This window comes from Scyliorhinus torazame, chromosome 21 (assembly GCF_047496885.1).
Source record: "Scyliorhinus torazame isolate Kashiwa2021f chromosome 21, sScyTor2.1, whole genome shotgun sequence".
Taxonomy (NCBI): Eukaryota; Metazoa; Chordata; class Chondrichthyes; order Carcharhiniformes; family Scyliorhinidae; genus Scyliorhinus; species Scyliorhinus torazame.
This window is the reverse complement of record NC_092727.1, coordinates 12,988,617-13,014,491: the sequence shown is the minus strand read 5'-3', so window position 1 is coordinate 13,014,491 and position 25,875 is coordinate 12,988,617. Positions and strand designations below refer to the sequence as shown.

The 25,875-nt window shown below is 45.7% G+C and overlaps 1 protein-coding gene across 2 annotated transcripts in view; it reads right to left on the bottom strand.

Annotated features, from left to right (window-relative positions):
* The window catches only part of dscaml1 (Down syndrome cell adhesion molecule like 1), a 692,721-nt gene that overhangs the window by 177,038 nt on the left and 489,808 nt on the right, over nt 1–25,875 (bottom strand). For both annotated transcript variants that reach the window (XM_072486516.1, XM_072486518.1), the window contains exons 12-15: nt 22,974–23,173; nt 17,081–17,177; nt 13,759–13,887; nt 9,934–10,101 (exon numbers count right to left, since the gene is read on the bottom strand). In XM_072486516.1, the coding sequence (XP_072342617.1) occupies nt 9,934–10,101; nt 13,759–13,887; nt 17,081–17,177; nt 22,974–23,173 (594 nt within the window). The remainder of the gene's footprint in view (nt 1–9,933; nt 10,102–13,758; nt 13,888–17,080; nt 17,178–22,973; nt 23,174–25,875) is intronic.

Below are 25,875 nucleotides of genomic sequence, written 5' to 3'. Positions count from 1 at the left end.
AAGGCCCATTACAGACCTAGGGTGCAATCTGTGTGTGAAGCTGCAGGACATTGCTAGGGTGTTCAATGAATACTTCTCATCAGTCTTTACTCAGGAGATGGAGGGTGTAGGTACAGAACTCATTAAATGGGACTGTGAGGACCTTGAGCAGTTTGAAATAGGATATGAGGATGTATTGGAGGCTTTGATGGGCTTAAAAATAGACAAATCCCCAGGTCCGGATGAATTGCATCCCAGGCTGCTGTGAGAGACAAGGCAGGAAATTGCAGGGGCTCTGGCACAAGTTTTTTAATTCTTCTCTGGTCACGAGGGTAGTGTCAGAGGACTGGGGAACAGCTAATGTTGTTCCACTTTTCAAGAAGGGTGGTAGAGATAAACCAGGGAATTACAGACCAGTGAGTCTCGTGTCAGTGGTAGGGATAGAAACAATTGGAGAAAATTCTGAAGGAGAGAATTAAATTCCACTTGGAAAGGCATGGGTTGATTCGGGATGGTCAGCATGGCTTTGTCAGAGGGAGATCATGCCTAACAAATTGGTAGAATGTTTTGATAAAGTGACTGTGTGTGGATGAAGAAAGTGCAGTTGATGTAGTTTATATACATTTTAGCAAAACCTTTGACAAGGTCCCATATGAGAGACTGATTGAGATGGTTGAAGCACAAACTTGTCAAGATGAATCCGAAACTGGCTTAGTAAAGGGACTTGGGAGTCCTTGTACACGATTCTCTTAAGATTAATGTGCAGGTTCAGTCGCAGTTAAGAAGGCAAATGCAATGTTAGCATTCATGTTAAGAGGGCTAGAATACAAGACCAGGAAGGTGCTTCTGAGGCTGTATAAGGCTCTGGTCAGACCCCATTTGGAGTATTGTGAGCAGTTTTGGGCCACAGTATCTAAGGAAGGATGTGCTGGCCTTGGAAAGGGTCCAGAGGAGGTTCACAAGAATGATCCCTGGAATGAAGAGCTTGTCGTGTGAGGAACGGTTGAGGACTCTGGGTCTGTACTCTTTGGAGTTTAGAAGGATGAGGGGGGATCTTATTGAAACTTACAGGATACTACGAGGCCTGGATAGAGTGGACGTGGAGAGGATGTTTCTACTTGTAGGAGAAATTAGAACCAGAGGACACCATTTCAGACTAAAGGGATGATCCTTTAAAACAGAGATGAGGAGGAATTTCTCCAGCCAGAGAATGGTGAATCTGTGGAACTCTTTGCCACAGAAGGTTGTGGAGGCCAAATCGCTGAGTGTCTTTAAGACAGAGATAGATAGGTTCTTGATTAATAAGGGGATCAGGGGTTATGGGGAGAAGGCAGGAGAATGGGGATGAGAAAATATCAGCCATGATTGAATGGCGGAGCAGACTCGATGGGCCGAGTGGCCTAATTCTACTCTGATGTCTTATGGTCTTATAGTAATAAGACACAAAAGGTGGTGAGAGAAGACTGTTTTGAGTAACTGGATGCCAATGTCCAGTGGCGTACCACAGGGATCAGTGTTGCATCTCTTATTGTTTGTTATATATATAAATAATGTAGATGAGAACATGGGGTGGGGTGGGGGGAGGGGGGGGGGATGATAAGTAAGTTTGCAGACAACACCAAGGTTGGTAGGGTGGTTAACAATGAAGAGGAGGATGGTAGTTTACAATATAGATGGTTTGTTAAGATGGGCAGAGCAATGGCAGACGATACTTATCCCTGATAAGTGTGAGGTGATGCACTTTGGAAGAAGAAACAGAACCAGTGAGTATGTTATGAATGGCAGGACACTAGGAAGCTCAGAGGAACAGATGGATCTTGGGGTACTTGTTCACAGATCCCTGAATGCGGCACAACAGGTGAACAGGGTAGTCAACAAGGCATATGGGACACTTGCCCTTATCAATCATGGCATAGGATATAAGAGCAAGGAGGTTATGTTGGAGCTGTACAGAATGTTGGTTAGGCCACAGCTGGAGTACTGTGTGCAGTTCTGGTCACCTCACTAGAGGAAGGAGGTGATTACCCTGGAGGAAGTACAGAGGAGATTCACCAGGATGTTGCCTGGGATGGAGCATCTGACTATAAGGAGAGGCTGAACAGGTTTGGATTGTTTTCTAAGAGCGGATACGATTGAGGTGTATAAGATAATGAAGGGTTTGGACAGGGTAAATCTGAAACAGCTGTTCCTTTTCTTGAGGGGTCAATCACAAGGGGGCACAGTTTTAGGATGAGGGGCAGGAGATTTCGAGGGAATTTGAGAAAAATAAATTTCACTCAAGAGGGTGGTAAGAATCTGGAAAGCACTGCCTGGGAAGGTAGTTCAGACTGGAAACCTCACAACCTTTAAAAGCAGTTGGATGAGCTCTTGAAGTGCCATTACATTCAAGGATATGGGATAAGTGCTGGTAAGTAGAATTAGTGCGTGATTAGGGGTAGTTATTGTTGGTGCAGACTTGATGGGCCGAATGGCCTTTCGGCACTGTACGACTCTATGACTCCTTGGCTAACCTTTTGGCTAAACCATTCGTGGATGGGTGATAAGGTGCTGACTTTATAAGTTGAACTCCACAAATGTTTAAGTAGTCTGCAAACTGTTGGGCTACACACTGTGGCCTGTTGTCGCTCACAATCTGCTCTGCTTTTCCAAATATCGCAAAGATCTCGTTGGGTTTCCCAATGGTTTGTTCTGCAGTGGTTGACTTCATTAACGCCACCTCAGGCCATGAGCATGTGCCCCTCGAATGGTCCAGTAAAGTCAACGGGCAGACGTTGCCGCGGCATTGAGGCCATTCCCATGGCTGCAATGGGGACAACAGTGGTGCGTTCCTCACCCACGCACATAACTGGCACAGTCATGTTCCATCTTCTATTTGAGCATCAATTCCTGGGCACCAAATGTAGCTTTGTGCTAACTCTTTCATTCGCACAATGCCTGGGTGTCCTTCATGTAACTGTTCCAATACACTTTGTCACAAATTCAGAGGAATAATTTCTCTCATTCCCCATAACAGACATCCAGCATGTGCTGTAAACTCGAATCTCCTGGAAGTGTACGGTTTTAATTCAGGGTGTTTTCCTGCTAACCTCCCCTTTAATACAAATTCCAGTACCTTCCCCATCAAAATATCTGGGGCGGATTCTCCGGTCTCCGATGCCGAAATCGCGTTCAGCGATCGGCCGGAGAATCCCTGTTTACGACCAATCCGGGGTCGGCGCCGCTTTGGCGATGCTCCGCCCACTCCAAAGCGGCGTATTCGCAGAGTACGCCGCCCACCATATTGATGGGGGGGGGGGGGGTGGCACTATTTTGCAGGCCGAGTCCTGGAGCGGCTGCCGCTGTGTTGCACAGCGTGGCCGCTGCAGGCCGCCGGCGTGTGCGAGCGCAGCCACGGACCCGGCAATTCTCCGGGCCGTATCGACAGCTAGAGCTAGCCCCCCCTGCCAAACGGAGGATCGGTGCCCATTTTGCGCTGAATTTTCAGTCGTAAAACGCCACTGTTTCCCAGGCCAGAGTGGGGACATAGCCTCAAAATTGGAGAATCCAACCCCTCGGTATGTCTTTGGACTTGAGCCGCAGTCACTGGGACATTCCGATCAGTACATAATAAAAAATACTATCACGACTAGGTGGTATCTGACCAGCTGGTAAAGGTAAGCGTGATAATGCACCCGCATTGGCATGATTTTTTGACTGATGATATTTGATCGCATAGGAATGTGCAAATCAAAGACCATCTTTGGAGCCTACTTGCAGGAGCCTATGTGACCCCTCAAATAATTGTTAATGGACTGTGGTCTATCGGCAATGTGAAGTGACGAATTGGTGAAATTTCGCTACACCAAATATAATCATCAGTTCATCCTTCTCCACCTGAGCGTAGTTAGATTGTGTACTTGTTGACGTACGAGATGTAAAGCCTATTGGCCTTTATTCTCCTGAAGGTAGTATATGTGACACCTTCGCTCCAACACCGTATGGCGTAGCATCACAGGCAAGTTGTAATGGTAACTTTGGGTTGAAATTGACCTACACTTCTGACTTCTTCAGTGCTTCTTTTGTAGATTGATTTATTTTTTCACATTCAGATGTCCACTGCCTTGTCTATTTTGCACACAACAAGGTACATAATGGTTTCAATAATTGCCAGGTGCTGCTCAAGTTTTCCAGCGTAGTTGATTAACTCTCGGAACAATCTACGTTGAGTGCCATTCATTGGTTGTGGAGCCTCCATATTAGCTTCCATCTTCTTAGGTGCTTTGTCAATTACTGTCAATTGCATGACCTAGATATTGTATAGATGTCTGAAATAAATCACATTTATCTTTCCTGCCATGCATCTCAAGGTGTTTCAGTGTTGCTTCTAAGTGTCATAAGTGTTCTTGTCATCTGTGCCTGTTATCAATATATCATCTAGGTAACACTGCATCCCCTGTCAGCCAGTAAAGATCTGGTCCATTGACCGTTGAAATAAAGCTGGTGTTGACATTATTCCATAGAATCCTTGCAGTGCAGAAGGAGGCCATTCGGCCCATCGAGTCTGCACCGACCCTCTGAAAGAGCACTTTATGTAGGCCCACTCCTCCTTGCATTGATCATGGCCAATCCACCTGCCCTGCACATCTTTGCCAAAAGACATTCACTTGTAGTGGAATAGGCCTTTGTGAGTGATGATGGTGAGCAGGTGTTAAGATTCAGCTGCCACAATAAGATAGGACTGTGGTAGGTCACTCTTCCTGAACTTCTGTCCTCCTGCTAGAACCTTCAATCAACGGTAGTGGGTATTGATCCGCACATAGAACTGGATTGATTGTTGTCTTATAATCTCCGCAAATACGAATCGTACCATCCTGCTTCATGACAGGTACAACAGGGGTTGCCCAGTCACTAGTAGTGATGGGTTCTCAGGCTCCTGTTTCCACAAGACCCAGTAGTTCAGTTTTGACTTTTGAGTGTATAGCAGAAGGTACTGGCCTAGCCTTACGTCATTTTGGCTGTCTATTTTCCTTAATCTTCAGGGACACTTGAACTGCTTTCATGGACCCCATTGTGTCTTCAAAAACACTGCAGCATTTTTCCATTACGGTCTGTAAGTCTGAATTTGAATGAAGTAAGCTGTTCACAGTGCTCTAGTTCAGTTTAATTCTTTCCAGCCAAGAGCTTCAAAGAGGGCTGGAAAACTTGTTCGGAACACGGAGTGGTAGCTCTGCGGTTTGTCCACTTAGCACAACCTTGACTGTGATGTAATCTCTCAGAGGCCCTCAGTCTAAGTCCTCAAGATCACATTGCCTGGCTTTAAAGGCAAGTGATTAAGTTTCAGTCGTAGAAATACTTCAGAATTAAGGAGACAGCAGCCCTCACATCCCATTTAGATAGGTTGCCCATTCAGTTTTGGTATTATCCAAAAGCAGCGTGAACCACCCTGGAATGAGAATACACTAAACTTCAGTTCTTCATCAGAATGAAGTGCTACACTTTCATTGTGGTTACTGTTCTTTTTTTTAAACATTGTGAATATTCTTTTTTTTAAATAAATTTAGAGTACCCAATTATTCTTTTTTTTCCAATTAAGGGGCAATTTAGCGTGGCCAATCCACCTAACCTGCACATCTTTGGGTTGTAGGGGTGAAACCCACGCAGACACGGGGAGAATGTGCAAACTCCACACGGACAGTGACCCAGGGCTGGGATTCGAACCTGGGTCCTCAGTTATAGCTGCATCCAGTTAAAGCCCATGTTATCTCAGTGTGCTTAACACGACACTGACTGGTCTTCTGATATTTTAACCAATTCTTGATATGTCTTATCCCCGGGGCTTTCGTTCTGGGCCAAGCTTTTCTACAATTTGAAAGTTTTGCTTCCAATTGTACTTGGGAGTACAGGGACCTTAATATCTTCTAAAATGTTATTGGCTAGAATATAAAAGTGGAATCATTCTGAGTATAACGCCCAGTTCTCTGAGTCATCATCACATGAGGTCATCGCTGCAAAGTTCCCCACCATTTTGCAAGGTATCGGAATCGGAATGGTCTCCCAACTTCCCTTAAATTAATGATTTAGTTAAATAAAGTTGTATTACCAATTTGTAACAGCTTTAACTCACATCACAAGCTGTGAGAGTCTTCTGATCTCTGCCCTGCTCTCCTTCTGTATCTTTTTCGACTGCACGCGGCGAGCTCTGCAGCCTGAACTCCTCAGAGTGCCAGTTTAAAACCCTTCCTTTGAATTTTGCACCAAAACTTTACCGGTTCCAATGCCAGGTGCAATTTCTGACCTTCTGTTAATCTTGTAAATCTGCTTGATCGATTGATCTGTTGAAGCTGCTCTACTCTTCTATTTCGACATCAAAGTCCTGACCATCGAAGTTCAACTTTTTCTCTTTCTTCTGAAAGTATTTTATTCTTCCGATCCATTCCTCATCGCCAGTATTCTTTTTGTCGACTGTTAAATCTTTAAACCAACAGCACAAAAGAAATAGATTGCAGATGCACGTGGATTCAAAGGAACATTTACGGAGGTTTATTAAATAGGTCTTCACCGCACAAGGGCTGGTACGAGACTAGGGTGGAAAAGCACGCAAAGTGGCCGATGATGTCACGGATATCACGTGACTCGGTTCTGAAAGAGACACTGCACACAACTACAATAACTCACATATATAACAAGGTTATTACAGAAGATTAATCAGGACCAGAGAGATCTCCTGGACTATATTCTATTGCCTTCGGGAGGAAGGAGTGTTTGTGGGTAGTGAGGGAGGTGGCGCGGGAGAGGAACTTTGCCAATTTTTCCCCCTAATTTTTTTAAACTGGGTTTCTCACCTCCCGCAGAAGAATGCCAGGTTGGGGTCTGAAATGTATGTGTTGTGAGGAAATAAGGCCTCACACTGTGTATATTTTTACATAAAATATGTATAGATACTCCTAAAAATTTTAAAAACTGAACAAATAATGGCTGAAACTCTGTCTGTCTGTGACCCAGAACAAACAAAACCATTTACAGTTTTAGGAAAACCCACAACCCATTATCTCTGAGGAGCCACTAGCATCCCAGAGTGACAACAAAACTTCAAAAAGAGCGATACAAAGGCATTTAGTAACCCAGGCTGGCCAGAAGGAGATGGGTCGTCTGCTGAGACAAAGGCCCCACAACCTTCTTTTCAATTCCCAATGACTAAGACTCTGTAATCCAGATGATGGATACACATCCTTTGTCAAAGATAGCGGAGAGGTTGGAGTCTTGTGACATGGGACTCTGGCTTATTGAACAAGTAATGCTGCCTTGCTGGGCTGAATAGCTGTCTGCTGGAAGGCCACACCAAAGAAATGCTGCCTCACGTTGGACACCTGGCCCCCATTTACCCTGTTTGTACGAGAAGTCTGTACCATTGCCTGAAAGGCGGATTCATCTCTTTGTGCCTTTCGCATCATGTGACACCAACACCACTGGAATACCTCATTGGATTTGATCGTGGACTTTGGTCTCTTGTACTGTAAATCCCTCTTTTCTCTATCAATCACTTTACTATCTGAAGGTGAGGAGAACATTGAGAACCGTTATTTCACATTTTGAGAGTGTGAAAATGAACGAACCCTTTGATTTCACCTTATCTTGAGTTTTCTGTGGGGTTTGGAATAGAAAACTGAATCATACCAAAACCAAGGGGTTGGGAAATATGCCTCCATTTATAAAGAGGGAAACAGATCAAAAGCACATTTTGTTTACGGAGGGTGGTGAGAGGAGAAATTAGTGCCGTTTAAAATAACCTCCCTTCTGTCCAAAAGAGTTCTTTGATGTGCTCGCCATCTCAATTATATGGGACGCATTAGATGGAAAATGCTGTTTTCTTGTCCGTTGGTTTTTCCATATTTTCATAAGCTACTGTTGAATGTTAAGTCGCTCTCACAAATAGGTCGCTTAAACTAATTTATTAATCAAGCACTTTTCGAATGCCAGGTGCGTGACTTTGCGAAAAGCGTCATGATATTATCTGAGGGCCCTTACGCATCACCAGTAGACATACATAGCTAGCTGACCCTTCTGAGCTCTGCTTGTTGTAAACAAGCCTTGCCTGAAAAATGACCAATGTAAAAGTCATAGGTGGCTGCCCCTTGCCCAAGTAACTAAACGCACTCAGTAGGGCATTGCCTTTCGCAAGCAAAGATGATCCCAGGATCTCCTGTCTGTGTTCAGTTTGCTCAGCACAGCTGACACAGTGAAGAGGCAGGCTGCCCTCAGTGTCGTCAAGGCAAAGGAGGGAATATCAGCCAAGACTGCTGCTGAAGGACCTTGCACATTAGTGTGGATGTCAAGTGAAGACAGGATGGGCTTCAGCAACAATGCCCCTTCCAATCAGCAGTTTCTTTTTTGAAATATGCACATGAAAAATAGACACCCGGAGCTACAGGAGAACGGCAATATAGCATTCGGGAGAGAAGGGGAGATGATAATGGATGAAAGCATGACTGAAACTAAGAGTAGCAACACCAGAAAAGGTTTCTTAGCTCCAAGAAGAGATGAATGAGCAGCAGGAAGCTCATCAGCAATGCTACATTGACTTAAACCTGTCATTGCAAGCAGTGGTATTCACTTCCTCAATTCCTTACCTACTGAATGAGAGACCAGTGGCTGCATTCACCATCCGATCCTGGGGTTAATGATCTCACATTAATAGTAGATTGTTTTGCTGATTGTTTGGTTGGTGCTCATTTCAATCAGGGCCAAGAATCAAACAGAGTTTTGCCGTAGACTCAGAGCAAAATGACTCATTATTAACACCTGAAAACTACAAGCTGATTCCAGACATGCTTCAGAATGGAGCTAACCCCACAGCAGCACCACACCTGAAATCCATAATCAGTAGAAACTCTTCTGTCTGGTACAACTCTGAAACATTCAATATTTTCTCCAGTTGGAATTACATTACACGCATTAACTTCCGACTTTATATTCACAGAAGGATGCAGCAAAGAAGCAGGTCATTGTCAGTGCTCGTTCTGTGGAGGAGAAATCCAATTAGCCCCAATCGCATTCGCCCCATTCCCTACTCTTTCCCCATATCATAGAATCAGAGGATCCCTACAGGGCAGAAGGAGGCCATTTGGCCCACTGAGTCTGCATCGACCCTCCGAAAGAGCACCCCACCGAGGCCCACTCCCCCGCCCCACCCCCATAACCCCACCTAATCGTTTGAACACTAAGGGGCAATTTTGCATGGTTAATCCACCTAACCTGCAAACCTTTGGACTGTGGGAGGAAACCGGAGCACCCGGAGGAAACCGACACAGACACGGGGAGAACATGCAGACTCCGCACAGACAGTGACCCAAGGCCAGAATTGAACCCGGGTCCCTGGCGCAGTGAGGCAGCAGTGCTAAACACTGTGTCACCTGCTGCATTTTTTCCTTTGCAAGTGTTTATCCAATCGTCTTTTGAAAGGTATAATTGAATCTGCTTCCGCCACCCTTCCTGACAGTGAGTTTTAGATCATAACAACTCGCTGTGCAACTTCTTTTCCTCCTCTCACCTCTGGTTCTTGTGTCAATAACCATAAATCTGTGTCCTCTGATTATTTGCCTTGTTGTCACTGGAAACAGTTTCGCCCCATTTATTCGACTGAACCCTTTCAGCGTTTTGAACACATCTACCAAATCTTTGCTCAAACTTCTCTACTCTGAAAAGAAATATCGCAGCTTCTCCAGTCTCACCACCTAAATGAAGTCCCCCATCCCAGGTTCCACTTTAGCACACCATCTGCAACACCATCTAAGGCCTTGACTTCCTTCCGAAAGAGTGGTGCCTAGAATTGACCGCAATATCCCAGCTGGGGCCCAACCAATGTTTTAGCAGAGCACTCTTTCGTGAGACGAATTCTGTAATCAAACTCAAACAGGGGGCAATTTTCAGATCCGGTTCATGGTAAACGGTAGGTATTATTCCAGTCAGACTCCATACCTGCTTCCTCTGTGCTAACAGTTAGTTCCTTGCTGGGTTCACTCTTGCCAATCTTGTTAAACGAGTAGATTCTTATACTGTAGACTGAGGCCGGGTGAAGATCCACAATGTTGGCCTGGTTTATGGTTGGGTTGATGTTTCGAGTGGTCTGTTTTAAATCCCAGGAATCTGTAAGATGAGGAGGGAAAAAAAGCATTTGAAAAAATGTCATTGCCATCAGAGAGGGCGGGATTTTCCGGCGGCGGATGGGGGTCCACCTTTGGCTGGGTGGCGGGATATTCTGGTTCCGCCGATATAGACGGAATTTTGCGCGTCCCGCAGACTCCACCGCCGGGGAACACACCAGGGGGGGGGTGTCACCGTCAGCAGGGCCCAGAAGATCCCGCAGACAGGAAGGGGCAGAAAATTCCGGTCGATACAAACAAAATAAATTATTTGCTGCTCATAGCTACGATGCAAAAAAAAAAAGGATCTTTAATGTTCACAGTCAAAAGAGAATGCCTTAACTTTTGTTTCCTACATTCTAACAGTGCGACATCTAAAAGTTACTGAATTGGCTGTAAAGTCCTTTGGAATGACCCGAGTCATGCAAGGTAACATGTAAATCTTCCTTTCTCACTTTAATCTATTATTTTGTGTGTATATTTAAGTATTGCAGAATGGAGCACTCTGCTCCCACATTGCTCTGCTCAACTCCTGTTAATTCCAAATTGCTTCATTCACATCCTCTATTCATTCAACCACTAAGTCCCGCTCTTACTAGAGTTGCTCCATTTAAATGATTGCTTGATTCCATCTTTTTGATGTGAAAAGCAGCACTAATTCAACAGGATAAAGAGGAAGCTCTTTTCACACTATCCCATCCGCACTCCTGAGCAAGGCGTAGCATAGGCCAGAGAGAACAAAGCTTTCTTACCTACTCCAACCATACACCTTACGCGTAGTATTGCCACTTCCCTGAGTGGGTTTCCATTTTCCTATTCCCCAGCTAGGAAAGAGAGAGGTGGCTGGTCGATGCTCTAAGCCCACACAATTTTGAAGCAACCGGTAGTGATTTACCTTCTTCGTGCAGCATTACTCAATGTGCCCTACTTCTGTACAGTTGGACGAACCGACCTCTTGCCCATCTTCCCGCTGAAAGGGGACAGAATGAATTTCCTCACAGCGTGAGAAATGGTGGTAATGCCACGTACTGCTGATGGGATCCATTCAGTCCATCAAGTCTGCACCGACCCCCAGAAAGAGCACGCTATCTAGGCCCACACCTCTGCCGTATCCCCGTAACTCCGTGCATTGAACATGGCCAATCCACCTAACCTGCACATCTTTGACCTGTGGGAGGAAACCGGAGCACCCAAGGGGAAACCCACGCAGATACGGGGAGAACGTGTAAATTCCACACCTTCGCCCAAAGCAAGAATCAAACCCGGGTCCCTGGCACTGTGCGGCAGCAGTGGTAACCACAGTGCCAGCGTGCCACTCTTTTGAAGTTAAATCTGGTACTGACAGTGTGCGGCTGCAGGTGGAACTGTAGCTTTATTTTTTTAATTAAAAAAAAAAAAAATTTAGAGTACCCAATTCATTTTTTCCAATTAAGGGGCATTTTAGCATGGCCAATCCACCTACTCTGCACATCTTTGGGTTGTGGGGGTGAAACCCACGCAAACACGGGGTGAATGTGCAAACTCCACACGGACAGTGACCCAGAGCCGGGATCGAACCTGGGACCTCGGCGCCGTGAGGCAGCAGTGCTAACCACGTAACTGTAGCTTTATGATGGGAAACCTTTATTGGGACACCAGCTAGTAGGCCCGATGAACTGACAATGCCCATGTAAGGAGTATGAACTACATAGCAAGTGTAATCATTATAAATATTGAAAAGGGAAGCAACTTGCCTATGTGGTATACCTGATACACAGCTGAAACTGACAACGGGTGTATTAAACACAGGATGATTTCAGAAAAGTTAGGAAATAGTTAGGAAAAAGTTTAGGCTTGGAGGGCCGAAGGGCCTGTTCCTGTGCTGTACTTTTTTTTCTTTGTGATAATGCCTCATCAATTATCTTTATCTACATAAAACAACAATAATTACGTTCAAATCCAACAGATGTTGTTTATTGGCAATGACAATCTCACAGCCAAAGACATTCCTAAATTAATTTATTTACACCAATGAATTTGATAGAAATGCAATACCATGTATACATATGCAAGAATTAGCCACAAAAAATAACCTGCCAGATTAGAATTTATTATGCAGTAGCGTGATAAATGAAAGACAGGCTCAGAAATCTTAGAGTTGGAGTATACTGTATATAATTAATATTTGCAGTTCTTGTAGAATATTAATTTTCTAAATTTAATCATATTTTAATCTCTCCCGCTTCGGCAGCAACAGGATTACAATTTCTAGCAATGAATTAAAATTGTCAATTAGACACTTTGATTAAGTACACCATGTGAAATTGAGGGAGATTTCAAACACGTTATAAAAGGGGTGTTCGAAGTGCACTGTTTTCAGCGGAGATGTAAACATTATAATATCCCTCGCGGATAACTGCAGAACAGTCTGGTTGAGTTTAAATTTATGTAAGAGTTAAAGCTGGAAAATCAGGCAGGATTCATAGAGTTCACAGAATCACAGAATTTACAGTGCAGAAGGAGGTCATTCGGCCCATCGAGTCTGCACTGGCCCATGGAAAGAGCACCCTACCTAAGCCCACACCTCCACCCTATCCCCAAACTTCCACCCTATCTCCGTAACCCCATCTTGCATTACCTTTTTTGGACACTAAGGGGTAATTTAGCATGGCCAATCCACCTACACATCTACACATCTTTGGACTGTGGGAGGAAACCGGAGCACCCGGAGGAAGCCCAGGTGAATACGGAGAGAACGTGCAGATTCCGCACAGTGACCCAAGCCGGGAATCGAACCTGGGACCCTGGCGCTGTGAAGCCATTATAGAACATAGAACATTACTGTGCTAACCACTATGCTACCGTGCTGCCCTTCGGAGAGAACAAAACCATGAAGGTGGATTTCAGCAGTAAATGGGCTGAGATAATGCCAGAGATGGGCAACTTTAGGGGGGATGAAAGTAGGTGGCCTTGATGATGGAGCGGATGTAGTTTCATGGAGTTGGTACTGTACAGGAGGCCATTTGGCCCATTGAATCCTTGTCAGCTCTCGTTACAGAAACCCAGTCAGCCCCATTCGCCTCTACACCCCTGCATACCCGGAAGTTTATTTCCCTCGCATGCCAAATTCCTTTTGAGAGGGTGGCATGTAGTGCAGTGGTTAGCACTGGGGCTACAGCCCTGAGGACCCAGGTTTGAATCCCCGGGTCACTGTCTGTGTGGAGTTTGCACATTCTCCCTGTGTCTGCGTGGGTCTCACCACCACAACCCAAAGATGTGCAGGGTAGGTAGATTGCCCATACTAAATTGCCCGTTAGTTGGGGAAAAAAAAAATTGGATACTCTAATTTTTTTTTTTAATTCCTTTTGAGACCATTAGTCATTTTATGCCTTCCATGCCCTCATCTGCAGCAAGTTGCAGGCCACTACCACTCGCTGCAAAGAAAGTTCTTCCTCACATCCCCAATGTATTTCTTTCCCAAAACCTTAAACCTGGTTCCTGTCACAGAGTTCCCTAAAATGGGGTCGGCAGCCCAAGATCAAACAGAATGCCGTGATTGTGAACCAATCTAGTTAAAAGTGGCCAGTGAGGGAAATTCAATGGACACTTGACGCCAAGAGAAGCCACATGGCATGGAAGGGCTGGCTGGCATGAATGCAGTGAGTCGAATGGCTGTTCTCACCTGATTTATTCTTGTATTCGATATCGAAGCCCAGGATAAGACTATTTCCATCAAATCTCTGAGTCCAGCGGAGATTCATGCTGCGAGCCTTCACCTCTCTGATCTCGAGCTCAGGTGGGTCAGGTGGCTCTGTGGAGAAGAGAAGTTAGACAAGCGCAGGAGTTAATTAACTCTTCAATGCCAGCTTTATTGCTATTGCTTATGGGGTAGCTACAATACTCATCAATACTCCTTAATTTAAGGATTCAACTGACCTTCAAAAAGACAATTTTCTAGGAGCCTCCTTGCAGAGCGCGTGATGATGTATATATAAAATTGCCATTGATTACTTTGCTTTTATTGTTTAGATATGGCATGAAAGCAGTTTCAAGACAGTGTAAGCAAGTGTTTGGACAAGTAACTGCCAGGCATGTTTTCACTGTAAATTAGACACTTTACCATCGATTGCAAGGCTGAACAATCATTCTGTCCACTTAAGAAGGATTAAAGTACATTTTGGGGAGTAGGTGTGATCGAAAATGCAAAGAAAGTAATCACATTGTTGTTACATGGTCCTCCACTTGCAGGAGTGCAGGCTCTTTCAATCACAAAGCGGTCTGACACTGAACATCAAACCCCCACACATGAGAAATGTCACAAAAGTACAGATGGATCAACCATTTAACCTCCTCTTACGTCACTTGGTCAGTAAACTTGGGAAGGGTTAGCTCCATATTAGGGAACTCTTACCCAATTTTGTTTGATCATGTTTGTAAAGGCACACCTCATTGAAGGTTCTGTGCTTCTTTCTGATAGAGGCAATGTCAAGATGCAATCAATTGATCTGAGGTATTATTGAGTGATCTACGAAAATAAATGTTGGACTTGGGAGTTATCAATCCATCCTTATAGTTTCCAAAGCTTCTTGCCAGTATTTAAGTCAACTCTTCATACGACCATACGAATTAGGACCAGGAGTAGGCCCCCCAGTCGCTCGAGCCTGCTCTGCCATTCAATAAGATCTTGCCTCATCTAACTGTAAAGCTCCCCGATAACCTTTAACCCCCTTTGTTAATCAAGATTCTATCTAGCTCTGCCCTAAAAATATCCAAACACTCCGCTTCCACTGCCTTCTTCGGAAAAGAGTTCCAAAGACTCATGATCCTCTGAGAGAGAAAAAAATGACCTAATCTCTGTCTTAAATGACTGACCCCTAGTTCTAGATTCTCCGACAAGAGGAAACATCCTCTCCACATCCACCCTTTCAGTATCCCTTCGGATCTTAACGGTTTCGATCAAGTCACCTCTTACTCTTCTAAACTCTAGCGGGATACAATCTCTCCAACTTTTCCTCATAAGGCAAGCCACCCATTCCTGGTATTAGCCTGGTAAACCTTCTCTGAACTGCTTCTAACACATTTACATATTTCCTTAAATAAGGAGGCCAATACTGCACACAATCCTCCAGATGTGGTCTCACCAATGCCCTGTACAACTGAAGATTAACTTCCCTACGTTTTGAAATTAACAATAACATTCTATTTGCTTTCCTAATTGCTTGCTGCACAAGTATACCAGCCTTTTATGATTCATCAACTCGGACACCCAGATCCCTCCGCACCTCAGAGCTTTTCATTAAGAGTATGCAATTTAAGAGACTTCAGAGATTTTGTAGTTATATATACTGATCTGATAATGATCTGATGTGATAATCCCCAACTCCACTTTCCCACTTTATCCCCATTACCCTTGACTCCCTCACTGATTAAAAATCTGTCTATCTCAGCCTTGATCTAATTTGGGGCTGGTTTAGCACACTGGGCTAAATAGCTGGCTTTTAAAGCAGACCAAGGCAGGCCAGCAGCACGGTTCAATTCCTGTACCAGCCTCCCCGAACAGGCGGCGGAATGTGGCGACTAGGGGCTTTTCACAGTAACTTCATTGAAGCCTACTCGTGACAATAAGCGATTTTCATTTCATTTTTCATTTTCATCCTTTTCAGCTCGCTGCAGTAAAGAATGCCACAGATTCGCTATCTTCTGAGAGAAGATGTTCCTCCTTAGCTCGGTCTTAAATGGGTGACCCCTTACACTGAGATTGTGCCTTCAAGCTCCCTGAGAATCCTATATGTACCATTCAGGTTGCCTCTCGTTCTTTTAAACTCCAATGAGTTCAGGCCCAACCTACTCAACCCCTCCTCATAAGAAAATCCCTCCAGACCCAGGATCGACCTGGTAAATATTCATATCCACACCTCAACTTCAGTGTCTCCTTCTGAGACTTTGTGGGGGGGTGCGGGTTGGTGATATGTGGGTCGAGGAGGGTGGGGGAAGAAAAGTGATAGCGAGATTCTGCACTACCTTTCTTTGCGTATGTTCAGATTGTACTGCAAAGTTGATGATTTGACTTTGGAGACTCTCTAGGGATCTGCACTTATACGGCCACAAGTGCAACATTGACAATCATAGAATCACCAACTCAGACCCAAAATACAGGCTTGAAACTTCCAAGAACTCACATATGCTTATCACACTGAGCTTACGGGACCTAAAATCTACCACAACATTTTCCATTCTCCACCATGAGCTAAGGCATTCTAAAACCAGTAACTGATATTAAAAGACTCATCAGTTAGTTACATATGTTCCAAAGCCAATTGATTGTGCCGAGGAATGAAATTCAATTGTCTCCAAGGAAGCCAACTCTTCAGGAATAGACCTGATAGGAACCAAGCAGATCATTGCGTTATTTTTACCTCTGCTTTCACAGTGAAAATTGAGCCACTGATGGAAGTAATGACGAGCTGACCTTTGACGTTTGAGCGGCTATATCCCTCCTACCTCAATAAACACAGGGCTGAAGTAATATAAACAAGAAATCAGAAATAATTGTAGGTTGCAATTGATAAGACGTTGGTTGGACATGCATGCAGCAGTGCACCTGGTAATTGTGATCATCAGAAAAAATTAATATTGATAACTATATTTATATTTATATAATATTGACGTATGGTCCAAAGTATTTGAGATGATGCAGCCTCCTTGTGTATTTGCTCTCAAATTTCAACATCCTTACAGCACCTTTCTTGTGAGAGTATCATTGTGGCATCTCTGGACAAAATATTGGATCAGTGTAAACGTTAAGTGCAAATGCGTGGAGACCGGCATTGGCTGGGAATGCGGATTGAAACCCGCCTCACCATAAACTGGAGTTGTGCCGAGGTCATGGAGTTGAAAGAGTGGAAACGTGCTGTGCCCACAGCTGCAAATATCAACAGCTTCCCTCCACCGTTGAGATGCATCAAACAGGGAAAGCACGCTTGTAATCATAACAAGTGGAGTACCTTGAACTGTGAGTTGAATGAGTCCTCGGTCCTCTCCGTAGGAATTGATTGCATGACAAGAGAAGAAGCCAGAATCTCCTCGATCGGCAGGCGTAATCTACAGGAGACAGTCAAGCAATAGGACAAAAATTTTACATTGCAGCAAATTGTCATGTGCCAGGTCCCAACTCCCAAAAGGAAACTCAAACAACCTGCCACACACAGTGTGTGCATGAAGCACACCAACATTATTGGCAAATACAGTACACCGATTCTGCCCAAGAGTAGATGAAGTGTTCGGAGCCATCACCAACTTTGGCCAAATGTCTTATTTGAAATGGATTCTGTAGCAGAGGGCACAAACTTGAACGTGGAATGTTTGCATACACCGGAATGGTGCCAAAATCAGACATGGCACACATTTATCCCTGGCAAATACAAAGAGGTCTAATTTAAGGGGAAGTAAATAAAAGCAAATTATTGCGGATGGTGGAATCTGAAACAAAATCAGAAAAGGGTGGAAAAACTCAGCAGGACTGGCAGCATCTGTGAAGAGAGGAAAAGACTTAACATTTCAAGTCCAAATAACTCTACTCCAGTGCTCGGAGGAAGTGTCATACAGATTTGAAACGATGGCCGCGATTAAATGGAAAAATATAGAAGTACGGTTTCGGGCGTGTTTGGCAGGGTCTTTCTCAGCGTCTGCAGTGCAGAGAAAGACCCCATTATTCAACGGCACATTGGCATTTCTTTCGGTCTCGGTGAGGAACGCGCCGTCGAGGCCACTCTTTAAGTAATTTCCTGCACTGGTGAGCTCACCTCGCCACTTGTCGCTCGGGGCGCCGTTTTTAAAGGCAGTCCCAATCTTTTGCCCCCCCCCCCCCTCCAGATCCCCCACTTCACCCAACTTACCTCTTCCTGGGTCCTCAAGCTCCCATCCACCCCATTACTTACGGAAAAAAACCCTGGGCCTGACCCCTGGCGCCGGCAACCTGGCACCTGGGCACTTCGGCACTGCCAGCTTGGCACACTATGCTGGGGGGAGGGAAAGGCCTGGGGTAGCTCGTGGAGAGCAGAAGGAGGATGGAGGCCCCCAGTGGACGGACCCTGGAGCACCACATGCAGCAAGGGGTGCATGGATCATCTCCGACATGGATTTCTAACTTTAGGACCTTCCAGGAGGTGGATCTGCTCCTTCAGTGTTGGATGGGCTTGTGTTCGGGTGCTTTTTGAAAATGGTGCCAAGATATGATGGTGGCGAGCCATCAAGCCAGGCAAAATATCAGGAACTGCATCAGTAATTTAGGTCAGCGTCGCGTGATACGGTGTGAATTCCCACCATCCTCTGCGGTGGGGAACTCTCCCCTTTCCCGCCCTCGCCATGGGACTTGGTCCCGGAATGGAAAATTCCAATCAATACTCCTGTGCCACTGTCTACAGGAAGGAACATCCTGCAGGTGTAAAAAATCGAGACATTCTAGAGGGAATTAGATGATTATTTGCGAAGAAACAATCTGCGTGCAGTGTTACAGGGAGGAAGCAGGAGGGCGGCTCAGGGTGAAATGTTAATTCGGGGAGCCAGTACATGTGATGGGCCGAATGACCCCCTGTAATAATTCTGTGATTCTGGGTGTGGACAAATCTGGGAAAGCCAGGACTTATTGTCCATCCCTAATGCTCTTGAGAAGGTGGCAGTGAGGTGTAGTCTTGAACCGTTGCGTACAGCGTGGTGTAGGTGCATCCATAGCGTTAGATCTTCTTATACTTTTCTATAGCGGATCAATACAACTGAGTAGCTTGCTCGGTCATATAAGAGGGCAGGTAAGAGTCAACCACATCGGGACTGAGTCACATATAGGCTGCACTGAGTAAGGAGGGCAGATTTCCTCCTCGAAAGGACATTAACAAGCCAGATGGGTTTTTACGGCAATCTAGTAGTTTTCATGGTCACCGTGACGATTCCAGCTTTTTCCGGTACAGCGGCACAGCGGTTAGCACTGCTGCCGCACAGCGCCAGGGGCCTGGGTTCGATTCCGCCATTTGGTGACTGTGTGAAGGGTTTCCTCCAGGTGCTCTCGTTTCCTCCCACAGTCCAAACATGTGCAGGTTAGATGGATTGGCCGTGCTAAATTGTCCCTTTGTATGCGTCCAAGGACTGGAATGTTTTTTTTTTAAATTAAAGTGCCCAATTCCTTTTTTTTTCTATTAAGGGGCAATTTAGCGCGGCCAATCCACCTACCCAGCACATCTTTGGGTTGTGGGGGTGAGACCCAAGCATTCACGGGGAGAATATGCAAACTCCACACGGACAGTGACCCAGGGTCGGGATCAAACCCAGGTCCTCGGTGCTGTGAGGAAGCAGTGCTAACCACTGTGCCACCCTGCCGCCCCCCGGATTTGCACGTTATGGGGATGGGGCAGGGGAGTGGGCCTACGTAGGGTGCTCCTCCGGAGGGTTGGTGCAGATTGGTAAGCCAAATGGCCTTCTTCTGCACTGGAGGGATTCTATGAATCCCAGATTTATTTAAATAACTGAATTTAAATTCTCCCAACTGCTTAGGTGGAATTTTAACTCATCTCACACACAATGGGCGGGATTCTTCTGTCTCATCTGTGGCGGGACCCATTGCGAGCGAGAATGGAAAATGTGGCTTTCCAGCCAAAACACCATTGACTTTCAGCGGCACCGGTAAGGCCCAGCCGCTAACGAGGCCGGGCGATTTTGGTGTGTCCAGGGGCTGCTTAGAGAATTGCGTGAATGTTAGGAAATTAGGAAATCCAATAGTCAGTCCTCTACCACAACTGCCATGAAATCACCACTCAAAAATATCTTTAAAATTGCTGGTTAAATGAATGCAGTAGATCTTCACCGGGAGCATTATTAGGTGTGAAACTATGACATGCTTCAAAATGACCTTTAAAATTTACATATGGCAGTCTGTTTTTTCTTCAAAGTGAAAGTTGTGCAGGTAGGTTCGTTGCTGATCTAAAAGATAAATGTCAACGCAAATGTGAATACAGCGTGGGTGTCCTTGTTTGGAACACCACCTTTGTATAAAATAGAGGGGGACCATCTTAATAAAAAATCCGAGACACAGGAAAAAACAATTGCTTATGTAGATCAGCGATTGTTGGGCTGTTCGATTAAACATATCAATGTGGTCAATGTGTCTTCAGCGTTGGAACCCTTGTCCATCGAAAGCCTGTGGATCGATTCTAATCAGTGTTGAGGCATTTTTCATTTGGTGATTTTTGTTCAGTTTTAATCAGACCCTGCAATCTGAGGTGGCGGAGTGCTGATTAGGTTAGAGCCTCAGCAGAATGCTGTGGTTCACTGCTAAGTAGCAATTTTCGCAGCAAAAGACTCTTGCTACTTCACTTGGTGCACAGGCGGTTTGCAGGGATAGAGACACTTCTTCCAACACCTTAATACTCTTTCATTTCAGCCAAGGAGTTAGATAAATATCCGACTGCAATCTTAGCCACTTGATGAAAATATCCACCTTGGCTGTTGTTAACTGCAGGCCCTGCCAGACCATTTAGCAATGGGGGTTGCAATGTCTTGGGCAACAATTTGACTTCCTCATTGTTTTGCCGCTCACGTCTCACTCCACTAAACTTTCCAGCTATAAAGTATTTTTTCAGTCAATGTTGATGAAGGTTTCTTCTCAGAATGATTTCCACAACTGTAAAAACATTGGGCGGATTCTTGTTGCGGCGTCAGGGGTCTCGCCTGTCGGCTGGAGAGCTGGTGAGAGAGCTGCGCTCCTCCCTCCCGGAAGGCCCAGCAAACCACAAGGCAATCAGGCACTGGCGAGGAATGAAGTTCCTCGGGGCGGAAATGCCACCTACTGCCAGCTGCTGGACGATCAGAGGCCAGCAGTTCTCATGCCCTCCACCAGAGAGGTCAGGCTGCTTTCACGGTTTTACCTCCAGTACGACAGGCCCACCTGCAGCTGGGTTAATAGCAGCGACTGTGAGATGAGGCCCTGAAATGGTCAATAACTGGTCACTTGAAGACCTCAAAAGGCAGCGGGGTGGGAAGGTCAACCAAGGTCCATCCCTCTCAGAACCTAACACTGGCAGAGGTGAGGTTGGGGACAATCGGATAAACATTTGTTATGCATAAACAATTAGATATCAATGGGGATCCCCATTTTAGAGTCTTGATCCCCGTTACATCATTGGTGGAGAGGCAGGGACAATCAAGTGGGGAAATCCCTCTGGTGTAAAAGGCACTTCGGGTATCCAGCTCGATTCTCCGCCCACTCCGGTGCTCACGCATCTGAAAACAGGGGTGGAAAATGCCCCCCCCCCCCAACCCCCCACCCCACTCCAGTGGTTCTGGGGCAAAAAGCTTAGAGCATTGACTGCAGGAAGACTGTCTGCTTTAAAATATCTCAAGGAGGTAGTTATGTCCTTGAATCCAGGAAATTAGGGCAGCACGGTAGCAGAAGTGGATAGCACTGTGGCTTCACAGCGCCAGGGTCCCAGGTTCGATTCCCCGCTGGGTCACTGTCTGTGCGGAATCTGCACGGTCTCCCCGTGTCTGCGTGGGTTTCCTTTGTGTGTTCCGGTTTCCTCCCACAGTCCAAAGATGTGCAGGTTAGGTGGATTGGCCATGATAAATTGCCCCGAGTGACCAAAAAGGTTAGGAGGGGTTATTGGGTTACGGGGATAGGGTGGAAGTGAGGGCTTAAGTGGGTTGGTGCAGACTCAATGGGCCGAATGGCCTCCTTCTGCACTGTATGTTCTATGTTCTAACCCAACTCATTATTCTCAACATCCCCAAAACTTCCCTCCTCCAAGGTGTTTCAAACGCAACTTTGGCATCATTCCTTCTTGATTATCCTCACCTTTTAACTTCCTTTCTTTAACCTTATGGGGTCATTGCACTTTGACCATTCACCTAGATATCACCATTTCATAACAGCCCTGCTGAGTACACACAAACTACAGAAAGCACTTGATGAAACGAGCCAGCTAACAATGGTGATAGCTTAAAATATTTGGATGAAATTCATTCTGATCGTGACAACACCGGTTTTTTCAAATAAAATTAGCGTACCTAATTATGTTTTTCCAATTAGGGGGCAATTTGGCGTGGCCAATCCACCTACCCTGCACATCTTTTTAGATTGTGGGGGTGAGACCCACGCAGACAAGGGAAGAATGTGCAAACTCCACACGGACAGTGACCCAGGGCCGGGATCGAACCCGGGTCCTCGGCGCCGTGAGGCAGCAGTGCTAACCATTGCGGCACCGTGCCGCCCGCTAACACAGGTTTTACTCATAATAAATGTGTCTAATAATTTACGTTTGCAGAAGTGACAGCCTAGAAGCAGGTCATTCAGCCCAACTGATGTATGCCAGTATCCACATGAGCCTTTTTCTATCCCTCTTAGCATAGCCACACTCTTTTACCTCTAGCTTCATCAAAAGTGCACCAATGCTATTTATTTAACATGTTCCACATTCCTTTTAGTTCATTTTAGAGTATCCAATTTTGTTTTCAATTAAGGGGCAATTTAGCGTGGCCAACTCACCTACCCTGCACATCTTTTTGGGTTGTGGGGGTGAGACCCGCGCAGACACGGGGAGAATGTGCAAACTCCACACGGACAGTGACCCAGGGCCGGGATCAAACCCGGGTCCTCGGTGCCGTGAGGCAGCAGTGCTAACCACTGCGCCACCGTGCTGCCCCATGTTCCACATTCGAAGCATTCTCCAGATGTAGAAGCTTCTGCTGAATCCCTCATTGGGTTAATCAGCGACTATTTCATAATTAAACCTCTGGACTTGGGACTCGTCACACGCTGGAATATGTTTCTCCCTACATCATTATACAGGGAATCTGTAAATGTTTGCTTTGAAGAATTAATTGATTAACGCGCTGTAAGTGTGACAAGCCTACCTTCAATGTCGAGACAACTTCCTCTCCATTGTCCTTGGTAGCCACTGAATATCGGAACATTCTGTCCGGATCAATTACAGTGTCCTCTTTCTCCCAGCGAATAATGATCGGCCGTTCTCCGCGGGCTGTACAGTTAAGTTCCTTATTCTGGCCTTTAATGGCGATCGTGGTGTTGGGGTGAGATGTAATCATTGCTGGGACTGGATTAGGGAAAGAAACATATAACTATTCAAACCAATGTAAGAAAGAGACAAGGCTTGAGTAAATGATTGGACTACAGCAGAGCTAACTGGCGATAGCACCATTGATGGTAAAACTAGTGTCACTCACCATCCGTAGCAAAGAGCATAATTGTACAGTGTTGGACGCTAAGTTATCACGTTACTGTAGGCGGATGTTCCTGTCTTACTTGGTGGAAGGTGTTAGTGCGATGCCGTCTTGGGCATCTCCAGTCCATGCGGTGAAGGTGCCTCCACAGTGTGCTTGGTAGTGAGTAGGAGGATTTTGAGGCACTAACAGTAAAGGGATGATGGGCATATGTCCAAGTCAGGAAGGTGTGTGACTTGGAGGAACTACATCATGGGTAGAATTTTAATCTCCCCCAGGTGTAAAACTGAATGGAAAGGATTCCCCCCAGGAACCTACCTGCCCAAACACAGATGCAATTTCTTGGGCGAAAAGTGCCTCTGGCGGGAAACCCGCCTATTCAATTATTAGGCCTTTTAATTGGCCACTCAATGGCCATTTGGGCCTTATCTCACCCGCCCTAATTTTAAGGCTTGTGGGAGCAAGTGCAGTTGTGGATAGGGTAGGAAAGTGATATTAAAGCCGTTCTCCATCCCGGGGGGAGGGCTTCACTCCGATGCCCTTCTCAGAGTTGCCGCACCCTCCCTCCCCTGGGACGTTGGGAGTCTGTGGTGAATGTATTATGGCAGCCATTCACCACTGTATTGCATTGTACTATGTTGTTGCCCTTGTGGGCTCCCCCTATGGACCATTGTATTGTATTACACTGCATTGTATCATGTTGGTGCCCTTGTGGGCTCCGCCCCCTTGAGGAGAGGTATATAGAGCTGTTGCCCTGCAGGCAGCTCTCAGTGCAGAGCAGTCGCAGGCAGGCACAGTTCTAGCTGATTAAAGCCACAGTTCACTTCAACTCTCCGTCTCGTGTGAATTGATGGTCGCATCAGAGTCTGGTTCACAAGTCTTGCCTATCTGCGACTTCAGATCCTCAGCAATGCGGTTGACTCTTAACTGCGCCTCTCAAATGGCCGTGCAAGTCACTGAGTTCAAGGGAAATCAGGGATAGCGACAAATGCTGTCCTTGCCAGTGTCACCCAGCCGCTGAACAAAAAACGCGCCACGCAGAAGCTGTCCAGCAGACATCATGGGCATCACTGAAATTAGAACGAATGCTTCAGCCGAGCTTTGCACGATGTAGCACCCACCGACATCCCAAGGATCACTGTACTTCCAATAAATAAGTAATCGTGCAACGCACATGGAGGCACTTCAATGTGACTCGGTGTCTCTGCAATTGCAATCATTTAGTGTCCGTATTGTTCTGAACAGAAATTGCTGGCCAACCCTGGGATGCAGCGGCCGAAAGTGGACAGCCATTCTTTATCCTGGCTGAGATCAGCTGCCTCAGTACTGGCCAGGGATCAGATCTGGAGCTTTCCTTATTCAAACCGCTCAGCTCCACGCAGCAGAGTGCTCTGGCCAGTGGAGACAGAGGCGTAATTGAGAGTAATTTAAGCAAGTACTACGCAACACAGCTACAGAGAAAGAAAATACAGGAGGAAACAAGTGAACTGAGATCAGAGGATTCAGGAATGATGCGTTGCAAAACCAGAATGAAGGAGTCAGAAAGTGAAAGCTATTTTCCATTCTCCAAGCAGAGAACCTAGTTGCCTTCTAAGGAGCAGGCCTTATTTCAGGGAAATGAATGAAATAAAATAAAGATCACTGTTAATTCCCTAAAGGGAATCTTGTTTTTTTTCCCCTCCAACAGACATTTTCCACCCAGTCCTGTCATGATATGCAAACATGCAGCTAATGAACACATAGAATAGGACACGACCAATGAGCAGTCAGGACACTCAGGGGTGGTATCTCACTATAAAAGGGATGAGGCACTCACACCCCGCCTCTTTCCACAGACCAACACCTACAGAGTGAGACAGGGTGTATCCTCAGCGTCACACCCCAGCACGTGGCTCAGAGCAAGGCTGGTTCAGTTAGATTAAGTTACTACATTTAGATTAGCAGGAGAGTCGAACTCATTGAGAACTGTGCTAACAGTTCAATAAAACACATTGAACTCACTTCAAAGTCTGGAGCACCTTTTACTCAAAACTGCATCAAGTGGCAGCTTGTGTTATTCCAAATTACATAACACAAGTCCATTTTTATTTCAGCTTCAAATTACCCAGAATAACCCTCCCAGCTATGTAATGCTGTTTGCTAATTCAGGCATTTTCCTTTTGATAACTGTATTTATTTATTTTTTAAACAGGATCCTCTTTTATTCCACCAGAGCAAATGAAAAGTCAGTTTGGTTTCCAATCTCTCCCTTGTCCAACTTGATCAGATCAGCTCGACAGAGATGCAATGATGTTGCAGCATACAGAACAGCTGAGACTATCCAAACATCTGGGGCTGGATTCTCCGTTTTTGGTACTATGGCTTTCATAAAAACTGTGGCCTTTCATGACAGCAAAACTATATTCCTAGCCCTGCAGGAGACTAGCAGGGACCCGTCGGGCCGCTCACAGCTTTTGCTGCAGATACGGGCCCCACACTTCCGGGTCAAAGGCCGCGCATGCGCACGGCAGTGGCTTCCAGAGGCTGCACCGTGCTCCATGGTGGACTCAAACCACGGAGCTGGACCTTCCAAACA